Below are 18,937 nucleotides of genomic sequence, written 5' to 3'. Positions count from 1 at the left end.
TACAGACATCTAAAATTGCAGTTAGGCAGTTACATATCTCATAAAGTGAACCTGAATAAACTTTACCAATTATATTCTAACAAATCTGGTTTAAAAAGTGTTTAAATTGTCATTGATAAAAGAAAAAAAAATTTAGTGACAATTAAAAGTCATCCCCTCCATTCAAAAGGGTTTTTTTCCTTCACTAATATTAGCATTTTAAACACATTTAAATTTTTCAAGGCTACATCAGTTAAATTAAGTAGTGCTTATTACAACACTGCCTATGCAAAAAACAAAGAATGGGGCAAAAAGCCTCATCTGTTTTCATCATTGTTATAATAGCAACAAAGCAACATATTTTGTAATTAACATAAAGCCTTTAATAACGCTGCAAACTAATCTTACCTTATAAAATAATTAAATTATGTGTTTATGGTAAAAAATAATTTCTGACATACAATTAACCATTATATGACTATTTTGACACTATTATTTACTAATCACTAATTTTGCATACGCTAAAAGCATTATCCTAATCAATCCACTCCCTCGTGTGAATTCATTTACTCATTCAAATATTTATGAGCTAAGAACTATGATTCATGCTTTTCAGTCACACCTTATAAATACATAGAGGTATTCCTTAACAATACCAATTTACCATTCTGAACATCCTACTCCATAATACACCACCAAAAACAAGTACAAACACAGAAAGTAAACTATTTATTATCACATGTAATAAAATTCACATAGCCAATAAAAATCTTGCATCAGAACTAAAAATCCACAATAAAAATAAAGTTAAAACCTGGGATTCTCTTATGAGTCTGCATATGTAATAACTGGTGGTGAATGATATTAAAATCCTGCAATATCCAGTGCCCTCTGCTGGAAGTTGTGAAACTGAAGAACTGTCTTCATCACCTGCAACTGAACTGATAGGTGACCCTGGGCAAGTCGCCTGCCTCATCTAGCTGCCTCACTGACTGGATCTTTGAAGCAAACAGAATGGCCTCTTCAAAAATCTATCTGAAAAGCCCCAAAGGGGGAATGCTGCCAGTTTCACTGCTGATAATGAGGATGCCACAAAAGTCATGCAGTCTTTCCCTATGTCTGTCTGAGTTCCCACAGAGCGCTGGGGTAGAGGTGATCAGCACCAAATCATGCTGCTAGTTCCACTAGTCAGTATCTGTTATTTATCTGCCATGTTTAACGCAAAGATACTACTCTGCAACATTTAAATAATTCTAGAAGTCACAAGGAAATAGGATTCTGATTAAGGTGACACGTTAAAAATCATAAGACAAGGAAATAACAAAAGACAGTTCTCTGCCCAGAAAAATCAGGCAAGAACAATGTCAGAAAAAAAAAATAATAATTCATCCTCAATCTATCTCCACAGGGAGACACATCACATCAGAGCACAAGATATAACATGGCATTTAAATTCTTAAAATCTGTTTCAAAATCATTTTTGGCCTTACGTATTTTTAAACAGATGAAGATTTCTTCTAGAAATGGGTGAAATGACCAGATTTTTCTAGATATAAAAATCATCAAATATTAAAATCCTATAAAAACTCCCTTTCTCTATGTTTTTACAAAGTAGTAAATTTTAAATGGCAACATTTTAATTCAGTGTGCCTCTTATTTCAATTTGATAGCACTGTGGCATGTAAGTGAGGGATATAATTACTGGTAAAGCATTTCTTTCAATTCAATAACAAAGAAAGGAAATGTCCTTAAAATATTATTGCTAACATTCTAAAAATGTCAGCTGAACCTTTATAAATTCAACAATCTTTATCCCAACCCTTCTTTAGGAATACTTTTACCATTTAAAAATGATGTACTTCCTACCTGCTTTCTTGCCTGCGATAATCTGGCTGCTGCTCTACTCTGATCATCGGCTTCACCATTCCCCGCTCGGCTGTGCTAGAGGCAGATGATACTCTGTCGCTGTCCAGCCTAGTGGTGCTCTACATGGAGAGAAAGCACAGTGCGTTTAGAAGCCCACGCAGACCAACCAAGCCTGACACTCAGTGTCGCAAGCAGAGATCTGATACGGGGCTGCCAAGCAGGGCAGGCAAGAACACAGACCAGGAAATAACAGAGCAATGCTGGGGACACTATGTCCACAGGGAGTGCCCACTAGGAGTTGCCTTTAAAACACAGGCATGTAAAGCTGGTATAAACACACAATGATTTTTCCAAAAGTACATTAATAGTAATTCGATTCCAACAAATTATTTTAAAATCAGGATAAGAGATAAGAAAATATGTATAATATGAAGAGGCAGGGTCTTTTTAAAGTTCATTATTTTTCAGAACAGATTTAGAAATCCTACTCCTTACAGCTCAATACCTAATGAATTCAGTACAGAAACTGGCTTGTTTCTTGCCCTTAACACCGGGGAAAACACATATTATATGGTAACCCAATCCTGTATATTTAAATACTTCTAAAAAGTATACAATTCTAACCATTTGTATGGAATTTGTAGGCAGACAAAAGGATGAGTTACCTACATTAAGAAAATCACCAGGAAACAAAAAATTTTATACAATGAAATTCACTGTAGAAAAAAATTTCATGTAAAATTTCTTATTACATCTGCTTAGTGTAGAAACTGAGTACAAGTAGTACATAAAAAATTATGTTTCTCTTACCACCTAGCGATTATTACTGTACTGTACATATCTTTCTAGCTTTTCATATTTTCCATAAATGGGATTATACAATCTTCTTGATAAAACACTTTTTCAGACGTTATAAACATCTTACAATATCACTTATTTTTATATTACAGACTTGTAATGGCTGTATAACATTTTGTTGTCTATTCCTCATACTTCATTAAACCAATGCTTTATTACATCATTTAAAATGTTCATCACACACAGCGACAAGACAATTGTGCTTGTAAATACGCATATATTCACACACAATGAGTCCTTCCGTAAGAGAGATTTTTTTTTCCCCCTTTGAGACGGAGTCTCGCTCTGTCGCCCAGGCTGGAGGGCAGTGGCGCGATCTCGGCTCACTGCAAGCTCCGCCTCTCAGGTTCACGCCATTCTCCTGCCTCAGCCTCCTGAGTAGCTGGGACTACAGGCGCCTGCCACCATGACCGGCTAGTTTTCTGTATTTTTAGTAGAGACGGGGTTTCACCGTGTTAGCCAGGATGGTCTTGATCTCCTGACTTTGTAATCTGCCCGCCTCAGCCTCCCAAAGTGTTGGGATTACAGGCAAGAGCCACCACATCCAGCCCATAAGACAGATTTATAGAAACACAATTGCTGGTCGATGGATGGCAATACTATTTATACTATTTAAAAACTATTATAAATGACTAGTAATAGGGCAATGGATAAAGAAGTTACAGCATGTTTATGTGCTTACATACTACAGAATGGTTTTCATGTGTTTTTTAAATGACTTTTAAGTACTGAAAAATGCTCACAGAGTAACAGCTGAAGAAAGATGTGTGTGGAGACAAACATACCCAATCGTGTTAAAATGCATACATGTACATACAGACACATACCGGAGTTCAGAAAAGGACCCCTCACGACGTTACTACCAAAGGTCAACTATAAATTGTGGATGAAGGATTTTCATTTCTACTTTTTTCCTCTATTTACCAAGTCTTCTTTGTGGACTACACATTTTTTTAAGAAACGAAAATTTTTATAAAGACAGTTCTCTTCGGCTCATTCAATTATTCATGAGATGGTTCCCAAGAGTCTTCTACACAGCAGGCATTTTTTAAGAAAAGTGCAATAGAAATACAGCAATGACGTATGAAACAGGAGCACCCCTTGCAGAGTTCACATTCTACAGTCAGTCAGCAAACAGAGCAAGCATTGGATGGTAATAAAGGCTACATAAATAACCTACATCAGGTGTTGTGACAGTGACAGGATGCTCAGGGACAACCTCTGTTCAGGAATGTGGCTTTAAGCTGAGGTCTGAGACAAGAAGGGGCCACGGTGTGAAAAGCAAGGACAAAAGCACAACCACTAGCACAAGAAAGGCCTTCCAGTGGGAGGAAAGAGGCAGGCAGGGGCACAGAACGGAAGCCCTGTGCGGCCTGAGTGAGCAGCAGAGACACACTGAGAGGGAGGCAGGCTCAGGGCATAAGGGGCTGAGCAAGCCAGGGGAAGACTGATATACGGGGTGAGAAGCCACCAGGGGCTTCGAAAGCAGGACAGTAACTAGAAATCTAATTTACATTTTTTAAATGTGCGCTGGGTAGAATGGAAGAGGCTGCTCTTGGGGCCATGTGGACCTCCCGCTGCGTGATGGCTGCAGCCTAAGCCAGGGAGGCAGAGGAACGAACCCCTGCACGCAGAGGTTGAGAGAAGGAAAGGACCAACTGGGAACAGGGGAAGAGGTTTCCGTTGCGCTGCAGATGATAGTATCGTCTTGTAAGGTGGGGAAGGATCAGGGAAAGTTTGTTAAGAAAGAAAATCTAGTTTTCTTTTAGCTAGGTTTAATGTGAAATATGTACAGGATACGTAAGTGGTATGTCAAGTAAATCTTTAGAGATATGAGTCAGGGCTGGGTGTGGTGGCTCATGCCTATAATCCTAGCATTTTGGGAGGCCTAGGCAGGCAGACTACCTGAGCTCAGGAGTTCAAGACCAGCCTGGACAATATGGTGAAACCCCGTCTCTACTAAAAATACAAGAATTAGCCAGGCATGGTGGCGGGTGCCTGTAATCTCCGCTACACAGGAGGCTGAGGCAGGAGAATCACTTGAACCTGGGAGGCAATGGTTGCAGTGAGCTGAGATCACGCCACTACACTCCAACCTGGGAGACAGAGTGGACTCTGTCTCAGAAAGAAAAAAAAAGAGAGAGAGAGAGATATGAGTCTGGAGAGGTTAGAACCAAATGTACACATTAGTGGATAATCAACACTAGATGGTATTTAAACTCAGGCATCAGGGTAAGCTCACCTAACAAAGATGCAGAAAGAGAACAGACTGGTGTTCTACCTCTGAAACCTTGGCCCTCCAAACTTTAGGAGTGAAGCATTAGAGGAAGAGGTACCAACAAATCAAACCAAGGAGAAACCACTACTAGGTAGTTTACAGGAGGGTGATACCCTAGAAGCCAAAAGAAGAAAGTGCATCAAGTACATGGTAGTGGCCTAGCTAAAAACTCCTGCAACAAGTATGACAGGGCAAAATATGTGCCAGATTTGGGACTTGGGAGGTCATCAGTCTCCCTGACAGACAGTCCCTATGGAGGGAGGGGCAAGAATGAACAGGAGCAGAGGAAAGAACATAAGAGTTTGGAAGTAGAGGGAGCAAGCATAGATGAATTTTTTTTTCAAGAAGCTGTGTAGCAAACAGGAGTAGAAAAATAGGGTCAAAACTGGAGGGGTATGAAGAGTTTTCTGAAAGAGAAGACACTGTAACATGTTTTGATTCTGATGAGAACACTCCAGGATCACAGGAGTTTGTGGCACACGGCATTCAGTGAATCACTCCTTGAGTAGTGCCTTTCCCCTGAATCTGGACTGGGCCCCTATTTGCTTTAACCAATGAAAGGTAGAGGAAACGGGGTTGTGTCAGTTCTGGGCCTAACACTCAAGAAGGCCTGGCAGCTCCATGGTTCTCGTGAGGCGCCACAACACTATGACTTCTGGCTGCCCCAATGGGACAAACGGTCCCATGGAGAGGACGTGAGATGGCACAGAGAGAGGGTCAGTGGGCCCTGCACTCCAGCCACTGGCCATCAACTGATCTCCTAGGTGAAGGTGGTCACACCAGTCACCACCAGCAAGACCAGTAAACAAACTGCCCAGGTGAGCTCAAACCAGATTGCACAATGGTAAACAAATAAAATGGCTGCTGTTTAGCCACTATGTTTTAGAGTGGTTTGTTATCCAGCAACAGAGAATGAAAATGAGAAAGGAAATGAACTGATTATTCCAGAGACAAGGGGTCATTATGGAAGCGAAGTGTCTGAGGTTAACTGATGAACAGGATTTAGCACCTGAATTGAGGCTCATAAAAGCAGGAGTGTGTTAAGGGTGCTCTAAGTCAGGCTAACGACGCAGGAGAAAGCCTAGCACACACAGAGGCTCTGCTTCATCCTGGCTTCAGAGAAAGGAATGGTCTGCTTTCTTTCTTTCATGTATCACTAACAAACAACACAGCAGATTAGGACAACCCACATTTGGGGCCACTGTGAAGTCTGTTTTCACAAAGGTGTTTTATAAGCGCACATATTACCAGTTTACAGGAGTCCCCCTTATCTGCAGTTTCACTTTCTACAGTTCAGTTACCTGAGGTAAGCTGCAGTCCGAAAACAGGTGAGTACAATACAATAAGATATTTTGAGAGAGGAGATAGAGACCAAATTAACATATGTCTTATTTGAGTATATTGTTATAATAGATATTGTTTCATTTTATCTTTAGTTATTGTTGTTAATGTCTTAGTGTGCTTATTTCATAAATTAAACTTTATCACAGGTACACACATACAGGAAAACAACATAGTATCCATAGGGCTCTGTACTATTCATGGTTCTAGGCATCGACTGGTGGTCTTGGAATGCATCCCCCACAAATAAGGGGAAACTACTGTATTCATCCATGGTGTCCTATAGCAAGCACACTTCTATCAGGTAATCCGTAAACACCTACCTTGCTTGTCGGTAATGCTGTCCCACTATGAATATCTCCTCCCAAATCAAAAGTTGTCTCCTGAACAATTCTGATGGGATAAAACAAGAAACACACTGACTTAATAACATTCCAATGACAGGCAGAGTCTCTTTTTAATACACAAGGAAGAACTAAGAGGCCAAATGTTCAAAGATTTTTAAGAAATTGCTCTATTTTCAGCACATGAACTTACAGAATTAAAAAAACACCTTATGAACTTTCTTTGCTGGTATATACTCAATATTCCCAGGATCTTTTTTTTTTTTTTTTTTTGAGATGAAGTCTCACTCTGTTGCCCAGGCTGGAGTGCAGTAGCGCGATTTTGGCTCACTGCAACCTCCGCCTCCTGAGTTCAAGTGATTCTCCTGTCTCACTCAGCCTCCCGAGTAACTGGTATTACAGACAAGCACCACCACGCCTGGCTAATTTTTGTATTTTTTGTAGAGATGGGGTTTCACCATGTTGGCCAGGCTGGTCTCAAACTCCTGACCTCAGGTGATCCGCCCACTTCAGCTGTGAACTTTACAAATAAATATATGTGATAACGCACCAAGTATTCATCTTGGAGAAAGATATTAATTCTAAATAGTCACATGTGGCCCAGTGTGTAAGGTCTGGGTGGCTAATCAAAGGCACACGTGGAACAAAACAATGGGAAAGGCCAAGCAGGGAAGACCACGTGGGTTGATGTTTGTGCTTCAGGAAGAAAGCCTACACTCTGGGGGAGTTTTCAGTTGTTTTAAGCAGCATGACTGAAAAGTAGATAATGAAGTGGCTTAACAGTATGTGTTAAAAAGTAAAACCAAAGGAGAAGTCATATTCCCTACCTACAAAAAAATTTTACTAGATAGTCATTAAGAAAGGCTGGCTGTTTTCCCTCACTAAGCCCATAATGCAAATCTTCAGAAAAGCACTAGGTGGAGCTAAAATATTCTGAATTCCTTAAGAGATCTTAATGTGTTTCATTATTAGTCACAGAAAAGAATATTTCAAAAAATTTTATAATCTTAGTTACACTGAATAATTACAAAGAACAATATGTTTTTTTCACAAAACAAAAGGTACTGTTTTAGTATGTTGGCTAAAAAACCAAAGTTTAAATATAAACAATTTAAAACCAGTGAGAACTTCCAATTAAGACAAAGTCAAGACCTTTCTTCTTTCCTCTAAAACCAACCCAAGTTAACAACGAACCGAAATCACAAACTTCTTTGATATTTTTTAAAAATTGAAACAAAAAATAAAAAGTCAAGTTATCTATGAATAATCTGAATTACTTTAAGTATAATTAAAATATTTTAAATCTTAAGGTTAATCTATTTACCCAGGTTTATGTCTCGGGCCCTTAACCATCAGGCCTCCATCCACAGATCTTTTTGCAAGAGCATGATCCTGACTGGGGTCCACAAACTTAAATACATGGGATGCCCCAAACTGCACTTTCATGCCACTCTGCAGCATGGTGGTTTCCGAGATGCGCTGGCCTTCCACATAGGTTTCTGCGTCCATACTTCTGGGCGTCACAGTGACCACTCCATCCATGTTGGTGAGGTCACAGTGATGGGGCTGAATTCCTGGGCCAAACAACTGGAAACAGAGGGAAACCAAAGAAACTCCCATCGTGAAGCTCACAGCATTTAAACACAGAGTTTTAAAACTGTGAGTACCCCTTTTCAGATAAATATAACCTAGTAAGATCTGGATTTTTTAGTGCCTTTGAAAGTGGATTTCCCTCAATAGCATAAAAATAAACTGTCAAAAAAAAAAAAAGTCAAAACAATCAGACCTTTTATTTTTATTATCCAGTGACTTAAGGCATACTGTAACTTTGCATTAAAAGACATACAGTCGGCCGGGCACGGTGGCTCACGCCTGTAATCCCAGCACTTTGGGAGGCTGGGATGGACGGATCATGAGGTCAGGAGATCAAGACTATCCTGGCCAACATGGTGAAACCCCGTCTACTAAAAATACAAAAATTAGCCAGGCGTGGTGGTGCGTGCCTGTAACCCCGGCTACTCAGGAGGCCGAGGCAGGAGAATCGCTTAAACCACAAGTCAGAGGTGACAGTGAGTCGAGATCGTGCCACAGCACTCCAGCCGGGTGACAGAGCGAGACTGCCTCCAAAAAAAAACATACAGTCATCTCAACCAATATTTGTTGGATGGTTAATGGACAAATCTATACAGATCATTATGATTAAAGATTCCTATCTATTTTATCATTTTTAGTGCTGTGCTAAGAAAGAAGAAATGACAGAACTGAAAATTACATCAACAATCTGAACCTATCATCTTACAAACTGAGAACATAAGTACAAAGCAAGGGTGATTTGCCTGAATTCAACTTCAAAGAAGTGACAAATCCTGACTTCATTTATTCAAAGAATGTGTTAAGCTCTGTTTTAAGTACTTGAGAACCGTATTAAGCTAAATTTAATTAGAATTTACCGAATGCTTACCGCTATGTGTGTCAGACCCAGTGATAAGCACTTTTGCATAGTTACATCCTGTAATCCTGAAATAGACCTATAAAATTATCATCACCATCTTTGAGAGAAAAGGAAGCCGTTTCAGAGCACTGTCATCACCAGCCCAAATTTCTAGAGGTGGAGCTTGAACATAAACTCACATTCTGCTGTTTTCACACTAAAGCAGAGAAAAGTGACCCAGAATAGATAAATTATTTATATTTAAGTACAATGTGGTCTGTAATTCTAATTCCTTCTTTCACTACTATGTGGCAGGCTCTGTACAACACGTTATGCCTCCTGGAATGTCAGAGTTGCAGCAGGAAGCTCAGACTACGTACCTGGATAGAGCTGTCATCCAATTTTTCTGTACCAACTTCAGTAACACTTAACTGAAGGCGGTAAAGCTTTGGCTTATCTCTAGAGTCAGAACCATCTGCAAGAAGAGAAGGAAGACAACTGTATCTGCAAAGTCTAATATTATTGTCATGTTATTTCAAACAAACAAAAAGTTATCTCAGGCATTACAGCTCTCACTTCTCAGGATTTCTTTTCAAAGAATTCTCCAAACTTATGTAACACAATTTAACAAATTGGATACAGAAAATTCAAAATAAGAAATAAATTTATCAGTTTCTGGCATTAATTCCACCACATTCTTATTACATTAAATAAAGTCTTCTCTACCACTGCCCTGGATTTTTGTTAATGATTCTGAGGAGCAACTGTATTAGCAAAATGAAGCTCATCAAAGACACACGGGCCTTCCCTTTGGACCAGATCTTTTCCTGCAGTATTCTTGCTGCCCTCACGGCACACAACACAGCACAGGTTGGGGGCACAGCTAAATCACTGAGGGAGGTTTTTAAATGTACAATTCTCATGGCTCTCCCTAGACCTCCTGGATCAAAAGCCCTGGGGAGGAGGCCTAAGCATGTGTCCTCTGAAAAAGCTCCCCAAATAACTCCGTCCATTACTGATTAAGAATTACAGGTAAAAGTGGTTAGCTCCCTGGAGCAGAGCTGGCGTAAAAGGAAGACTGGGTTTTGTGGCTTTTTTTTTGTTTGTTTGTCATTTTATACCTTTATAAACTGTTGGAATCTTAAATTTATATGAGCATGTGTTTCCACGACAGGGAAGGGGTGAGGAGGAGGAGGAAGCTGCTCTGCCAAAGCCCTCTAGTCCCAGTACATCTAGACATGTTTTCTCATTCTTCACCTACTGTATCCCAGATGAGGACAATGTCACTTCATTATCTTAACTAAAAACGAGGTATCCTGATTTCAGAGTTGACATATGAGAAAATGTGCCTTCCAGAGCCCATGAATGATGATGCAACTGCAGAGCTTAGCGCCTGCACCACAGCCATGGCAGTCAGTCTAGTGTGGCAAGCATATCACACACCAAAGCTTAGGAAAAGGCCAAACCAGTAAGAGTCTCCCTGATCTGCTTTATGAGTGCCTTATAACTTTCCAACCCACTGATTCCATCACCTGTAAAAATCTCTAGTCACTGTGATTAGGAATGTAAGCTTTGAGAGCTTCACAGGTTAAACAGTTTGGAGAGTATGAGCGTGCACAGAGTTTCAGACTGCTAAAATCTCTCAGCAGTGGTGCCGCTAAACTCTCACAGACAAAAGACACCATAAAAATGCAAGTTCTGTTAGAACTGATGTTAATTTTAGGGTATACAAAGTTACATTCTAATGACAAAATTTTCTATTTCTGAAATACTCCATAATCTGTGACATCGAGTGAAGGTAAGATGAGACTGAAGTACCTGAGAGACACTGCTGCCTAAAACCCATTACAAAATTGATTCATCATCTGTGCTGCTTCACATCATGTTGAAACATTTATTTTCAACTCTTAACTATTCCAATAAAGTCCTGATGTGAACAAGACATTAAAATCATCTGGGGCTTTTCCTGGACATAGTTAGTTCCCTTCCCAACCTGCTGAGTCCAAATCCTCCAGTTTACGATTTTGTGTGTTTCAACCACCAAAGGCAGTTCTAACGAACCCCCTTGGTAAAGAAATGTGTCCCTCTTATCTACTCCCGGAGCACCCCATTTCTGTTACATTAATTGTACCACTAACTGTATTGTATGATGATTTCCATCTACTTATCTCCCTTATCTCTGAGCTCCCTGGTGGCTAGGTTTAAAAAAAAAAAATCTTTTTTACCCTGGCACTGATCACTCCACATATGGTCCATAGTTAGCAATCAATGAAGACTTGATGTGTCAGCAGTGAATATTTATATAAAAATAAAGAAAACTGAATGCAATACAGTCACAGAGAAATGACACAAAGAAAGCAAAAGCAGTAAATAAGTAATCATGTGTGAAACAAGAACATTTCAAAGCAAAGTTAAAAATAGAACATTAAAAATGTGTTTAGAGATGAAAGAAAAATTCCCATCCAGTCTTCCAAATTCTGAATGCTTCTGACAGGTCTCCTGTGAGACAATAAAGAGGCATCACACACCTTTCTACATCAACGGATTTCAAAATAGAGAAAGGGAGAAAGAGAAGCTGCTTTCTCAGTCTCTCCCTTTTCCTCACTTCACTATGGTAATAGTGATCTGTCAACAGATAGATTAGAAATAAACATCCTTCCTAGGCTCTCTTTTCTTATTACTTCACAGTAGTAACAGGAAACCATAGTTAAAGCTGTTACAGATTTTGAAGAACCTAAATGGTGGCCACAGGATTTAGCGGATAAAGGGATGTTTGGTTTGAGCTGGGGAGGAAAGGGAGAGTGTAACAGCCCATTCCCTCTCCTCATTAGAAGGACAGTTATCTCACAGGGAGTAACATACAAAACTGTTGCCAAAAACAAAAATCCCAAATTTTCTCCCCTTCCTCAAAGAGTATTCCACAAATAGTCAATTTCTGCCCAAAGTGCCTGAGTCTCTTTCTTCTCCATAGATAATGATAATAAATCTGGAGCACCTTGACGAGCAGGGACAAATCTAAGTAACCCCACAACAAACAGTAACAGCACTGCTACCAGAAAGTTTTCCTGGTCTACAGATGAAGGGAGGCAGACTGGCTGAGCACCACCCAAGGAGTGCTTTGAAACAGCACTCTGTCTTTACTCCCCAGCATCCCTCCACAACCAGTGCTGCTTTTGCTTTCAGTTCCTTCCCAGGGTGAACCTGGTAAAATAAAGATGCAAAATAAGCTTCCAGTAAATGAAATGAGTTCTAGATATGGAACACTTACTAGGTACAAATAAAATGACAGTACATCAAATTTCTTAAAATAGTTTATTTATATCAACTAAAAAACTGATACATAAGATATTTGGTCATTCAACACTATTTTGCCCATGAGGTTCTGTTAGTGCTTTAGTTACAAAAGTAGTAGTAAGCATAGCATTACCTTCATAAGTGTGATAGTTGTAGTAGGCAAAGTGATTCCTTCTCCCTGGGATTAAGACACATGCCAGGACCCAGGTGAAGGCAGCATCAGCAGGACAGAGACCATGCAGAACACGCGGAATAGGGGAGGAGGAGAAGAGACGCAGAGGGTGAACTTCAGTGAGACACATTTCAAAGGAAGAAAAGGTACACTTCACCCATCAGCTTTTGTGAGGACAAGACTATACTAGTGCCCCAGTCAGTGTTTTAGAAACCAGTGCAGACTGTTAAGGGAAACCACAGGACAACAGGTGAGTCACCAAGCAGCAGGACAGCAACAGTGAGTTAATCATATAAAGGGCTACCACCCCACTGGGCTGATTTCTTCTGTTTAAAGAACACATTCAAATCCAAAGCAAAGAACGAAATAACGTATTTGCTCCCCATTCCTCCAAATGACAATGTTGAGCTCATGACCACATCTCAAAAACTCCTAACCACACCCAGCAGAACTTCAGCATTGAGGATATAATGCTTGGCTGACAATGTGCCCAGGGGAAATACAGTACTTATCCATTCATAAAAAATCATTATGGATGGATATTATTTTCTCATAAATGGCAAAGAGATCAATTTCATTCAGCATGCTGACTAAATGACATCATGACTTAGTGAAAGAACATGGCTTTGGTGCAGGGAAGACCCTGGCCTTGCATTCAGGCTTGCCACTAACCCCTAGGTCACCCCTAAAATAGTGGTACCAGACCAGAACTTCAGACGTGTGGAACAAGTTAAGCTATCCCATAAGCACAGGGCTCACGAGAAGTCGGGACTAGAGGCAGAGTCACTTGTCACATGGCACTGTGTGTGATTCCCTCCCGCTGTGTGAATTACCTGAAGGCAGGAACGAACTTAATCCTTTTGTATCCACTGCTTTGCCTAAAGTAGAAGGGTCAATGAATGCTGACTGAAGGCAGCAGAGAGCCATGAGGAATGCAGTGTATTAATAACCATGTAACAAATGCTGTTGCCAGTATTTGGTGAAAAGTAGTACAGAACTGTGATCTACTCTACACCTACAAAAAAATATTCTATATATTTGATTACCTGAGAGACTATACGTATGAAAGAAGCAGTCAAAATAACAATTCTCACTAGAAGAGAACTTCCCAAGGTGAAGGGCTTTGATGTGTTTTGGTGCTCTGCCTCCAAGGCCCAGATCTGACACACAACACGTGTCAGTAACTATTCATCAAATGCACAAGCCAATGAGTGAATTCTCATCCTGTCTCTGCTATACCAAATCAACTGTCCATTACTCATTTGAAAATTATTCTGTCAGCTGCTATTTATCAATTTCTCTAAGGACTTAACACTCTTAAATCCTCAAAAATTTGGATTTGGAGAACAATCATTAGTTTCTAGAATTTAATATAAAATTTTAAAGGGCAGACCCAATACCCGAAAAAGAGCCTAAAAATTTTTAAGTTCAAAAACTAATGACTGCTTCACAGTTGCCATTCATGATCTCAGATAACCAAACACCACACATTATAGACACACAACAATACTGGGATGTGTTTCCAAACTACAGTGAGATAACGTAACTTTCAATAAACTTTCCACCCAGAGAACTGAGGTTAGCAACACCAATATATTCCTCACAAATAGCTAATCAATTAATTTTTTTAAAGTCCTGAAGCATAAGTAAGTATAAAAGCTACTACCTAAAGCCACACTGCCACTAACTGTGGCATCAAAATGATACCATCACTTCCTGTATTTATATAACCTACTCTACCATGAGACTGTTGGACAACAAATATCGTATCTAATCATTAGTTAACTACAATAACCTAACTGTAAGAAACTAAAGAAACCTTGTAAATAAAAATAAACTCTCAAAAATCAAAGAATAAAAAATGCAATTCACGTTCATGGAGCCATATATCATACACATAACTGGTTCAATTTTCTGCTAATTTGCGATTACTAAATCGGGCTTTCTTTCAATGCAGCTTGGGATGCGGGTGCAACACTCTGATCTTCACAGTATTGTATAATGCAGGTCACATAACAGCATTTAATAATGAAATAAGGAATGAAGTAATGTTAACTGAACGATAAATGTCATGTACAGCATACATATGTGCAAATATACACTCCACCTAGGAATGTGTGTGTAAAACACTTCCTTAAGAACGCCCACTATTTCTCTACTCAATGGCTAACTTGAAACAACAGCTTTGGCGTATTAGAGTTCTACAAACAAAACACTTAGAGGACTTGTGAAAATAAACGTAGTCTGTTATTTTAAAATCAAATAGCCTTCCTCTTACTAAGATGGGTTTCTTAGATATACAATTTAAAGATATTCTTTTTAGATATTGTCCATGCATCAGAAACAACAGTTAGACACACAGACACACACACCTTTATGAAATCTGCCCGTAAAAGGGGTAAATATCAATTTGTCAACTTTAGTAGATTAACTATTTTACTAAAGTTATCTTTGGAAAAAAAATTAAGGGATTAAAATAATTTAAAACTGTCTATACACTGGTTAAATTTTGTTTCTTAATACTCATTTTTGTCCATGTGAACCATTTTTACGTAAATACATACATATTTTATAACCTTAAGTTTTTAAAGAAATAAATGTTACCTTATGAGAGTTACCTCTTTAAAAGAAAAAAAATGGCTAAAAATATTAAGTCGGCCAACAGAAGACTACCTGAAGATGCATTAGAAAGTACAAAGATTTACAGCTAAAAATGCACATTAATAATATGTGCTGGTGTGACCATCTTTCTCACCTGGGCTTAACTCTACTAAATAGGGCAGCTTCTCCGGAGGAAGGGCGGAGCCATAGCCAGACCCGTCAGCTCTCTCCTTTCCCTTGGGTGTCTTGCCTTCCAAGTGTTTCTTGGTTTTCTTTGGGATGTGGTCTGGTGGCCTCCTCTTCAACTGAAAGACTAAAATCCCTAGAACAGCAGCATGGAGAATCATCAGGCAGACTCCGCGGGGTCAGGATGGCCAGCTGACTGGCAGTCAACTGTGCAAAGCTTTCTCAACAAGATGCGTGTAATTTAGGAACATCTGCCAAGGAATCACTGAGTAAAGCTTGCCCAATTTATACTTTTACTCAACAGAGGAAATATTAGTAGCCTCTTGGTGTGTTTGAAAAGCTCTAGCAAGCAATTTCCAAAGAGTATTCTAAATTAACAGCTACCTAAAGATATCATAAGCTTGAAAAACAACACATCAATTTAAGAATAAATGCTTACATTAGTAAACAACTCTATGATCAGTAAATACATTCATATATATAAAAACCACATTCACACACAAATACACATATGAAAATGTACTTTTAGGGTGATAAGTACACCAAAATCTCAGAAATCACCACGAAAAAAACTTATTCATGTAACCAAATACCACCTGTTCCCACAAAAGCCTACTGAAATAAAACAATAATTCTATTACTAACAAAATAAATATGTATATTTTTAGTTGACCTGATTTTTATTAAGTTCAACTTAAAGAATTAAAGCAATTTGCCTTTAATAAAATTTTAACTTCATACTGTTTTTAAAAAGTACCAAACAAGTGTTTTAAGGAGGATAGAAATTTGCTTGCTGAGAAAGATTTTTTGGTGTTTTAAAACTACCAACCTACATTCCATATTGACACGATTAAACGGCAATATATTTTTATGTCGTTATTAATGCAAGGCCCTCTAGAGAGTTAACAGTTAACTTATGACGTGAATTTGAAAGAAAACCACATTTTCTTAAAAACACAGCTTTAAACTTTGACTGCTTTGAAATAATTAGGGAAAATTGTTTCAGTAATGCTAAGTGTGAATTCATTATCTGAAATAACTAAATCACTGGACAATCTATAGGGTTACAGAAGTCATTTTCTCTATCACAAAAATTTGTCCAAACATCACACAGTTAATCTGGTCAGCATGAAATGTGTTATCTACTACTGGTAGATACCAATAATCTTCTGCTTCTTGCTGTAGTGCTAATATTCTAGTTTCTTCATGAGATGTGTGATTTACCTGCAGTATCACCATTTGTTCAGTGTCTAACACATGAGACTCAGATAAGCAGAGTATGGTCTTAGGGACAATAGCATCACTCAGGAATCATCAAGCAAGTAAATGAAGGAGGCAGAAAGCTCTAAAGCAAAAAGCCATCCACATGGAGAAACCCTGTCTCTACTAAAAATACAAAATTAGCGGGGCATGGGGGCGGGCGCCTGTAATCCCAGCTACTTGGGAGGCTGAGGCAGGGGAATTGCTTGAACCCGGGAGGTGGAGGTTGCAGTGAGCCGAGATCGCGCCATTGCACTCCAGCCTTGGTAACAAGAGTAAGACTCTGTCTCAACAACAACAACAAGGCCATCCAAAAATATTTACGTACACATCTCCTACATCATGTGGTAAGGTGAACACCTGGTATATCACGTAGGAATCTGGTGTAAGTAATCCTTTAATAAGGTTACTACCTTTGTCACTTGGCCATTCCCTGAAGATTTGTAAAGGACACTCATCATCGTCAAGAATAATTTCTTTAGCACCCTTTTCATCAGAATGCTGGGCTCCAGGAGGAAGCATAACCTAAAAAAACAAAAATAATTAACTGTGAATGTGCCAAAGTAACTAGGTTAGCAAGTACTTAAAAGAATACATTTATTGCTTTTGAATGAATAAAATGTCACTGTAGAATTATATTAATCAAGCACTAGAAACAATTCTCACTCATCATCAAAATAATCATCAATAAAAGTGAAAGGTAATAGTCTACAATAAAAAGCTAAGCCAGCTGATTTGGCTGCTTTTAATCACCTGGTCCCTAAAAAGAGCTAGACTGAATATTTTTTTTTTACAACCTTTTATATGGAAAGGCAGTATGTAATGGTTAACTTCCGCATAATTTCTTCACTATTGCAAATTTCAATATCTCTAGTCCTTAAACCACCTTTTCACATTCAAAGAATTGTTTTTATAAAGTGGGTTCATACAATATGTGATCTCTTAGGATAACCACCACACAACAAGCCAGAATAGTTTTCGTTTGCTTGTAAATAATCTCTTTATGATTAAATTTTAATCAGACCATTTAGATATATTACAGGGCAAGTAGTCATTCATTCAACAAATGCTTTTAACCACCTGCTTCAATATACTGTATTCACTGAACTCTTAAAAATTCATAATGCTGCATTACTTTTTTATTATGTTTTTAGTAGAGCCAAACAATTTTTTTAATCATCTAAGAAAGCCCCCAAAACACTGTAATATGGAGGAGAGTGGGAGATGATGGTTGTCCAATATTCTTCTAGACTTTGGGCTGGTGCTTCATCTTCACTCTTCACGCACTGCTAACATGAACCAAAACAGGATTAGAGAGAATAAGAAAAGAAGGCCAAGTCACTGGCATGTGAACATTACTTGCAACCTGTAATTAATGTAATGATGTTATCTTAATAGACCTCACCACCCAAATGTATCCTCATGCTCACATACCAAATGGGTTAGACTCTTCTACAGAACCTTGTAATTTCTCTCTACACTGCTTCAATTACCTTAAAAAGACAAATAGACTACAACATACCTTATCATAAATTAATCAATCTTTCTTCATAGTGTTTCATATTAAATTCAGTATCTTGGCTCAGAACATATACTACTTCAGGATCTGACCTTCACTCATCTCTTTAGTCTCCATTGTTATCAAACATTTAGAGCCAAGTCACATGGAACCAGAATTCTCACACTTGGTGACATATATCATGCTTCCATGACCCCTCCTGCCCCAACTTTCAAGTCTAATAACATCCATTCATCCTTCAGCTTAAGTACAACTTCTCTAGAAATCATTCAATGATTTTCATTCTAATAGAAAAGCTCCCTGTTTTTCTATTTCTATTTCTTCGTCTTTCTGTCTCCCTTTATTATTATCCCAGGATAATATCTAACAAGGAGAAAATTTATTGAATAATTAAATAGATAAAATAATGAATAAAGAATATGAAAACAGCTATAATTTATAAAATGGCGAGCTGGGCCAGGCGCAGCGTCTCATGCCTGTAATCCTAGCACTTTGGGAGGCCGAGGCGGGTGGACTGCCCGAGCTCAGGGGTTCGAGACGAGCCTGGGCAACACAGTGAAACCTCGTCTCTACTAAAAAATACAAAAAATTAGCCGGGGACGGCAGCGTGCACTTGTAGTCCCTCAGCTATTCGGGAGGCTGAGGCAGGAGAATGGCTTGAACCCAAGAGGCGGAAGTTGCAGTGAGCCGAGATCATGCCATTCCACTCCAGCCTGGGTGACAGAGCGAGATTCCATCTCCAAAAAGAAAAACACAAAAATAAAAAAATAAAAAGGCAAGCTGAGAAGATAAAGAATTTCAAGGCAAA

General features: G+C 38.8%; 1 protein-coding gene across 18 annotated transcripts in view; it reads right to left on the bottom strand.

Moving 5' to 3' along the window:
• Positions 1-18,937, bottom strand: part of AFDN (afadin, adherens junction formation factor) — a 142,243-nt gene that overhangs the window by 62,477 nt on the left and 60,829 nt on the right. For 14 of the 18 annotated variants that reach the window (XM_021938064.2, XM_021938075.2, XM_021938067.2 and 11 more), the window contains exons 7-13: positions 17,024-17,135; positions 15,319-15,486; positions 12,525-12,569; positions 9,478-9,572; positions 7,991-8,253; positions 6,646-6,715; positions 1,846-1,964 (exon numbers count right to left, since the gene is read on the bottom strand). In XM_021938064.2, the coding sequence (XP_021793756.2) occupies positions 1,846-1,964; positions 6,646-6,715; positions 7,991-8,253; positions 9,478-9,572; positions 12,525-12,569; positions 15,319-15,486; positions 17,024-17,135 (872 nt within the window). The remainder of the gene's footprint in view (positions 1-1,845; positions 1,965-6,645; positions 6,716-7,990; positions 8,254-9,477; positions 9,573-12,524; positions 12,570-15,318; positions 15,487-17,023; positions 17,136-18,937) is intronic. The other 4 variants (XM_021938073.2, XM_031667580.1, XM_021938074.2 and 1 more) reach the window with 1 other exon arrangement.

The sequence above is a fragment of the Papio anubis genome, chromosome 6 (genome assembly GCF_008728515.1).
Source record: "Papio anubis isolate 15944 chromosome 6, Panubis1.0, whole genome shotgun sequence".
NCBI classification, from domain to species: Eukaryota; Metazoa; Chordata; class Mammalia; order Primates; family Cercopithecidae; genus Papio; species Papio anubis.
The sequence above is the reverse complement of the archived record's forward strand: the minus strand, read 5'-3'. Positions and strand labels throughout refer to the sequence as shown.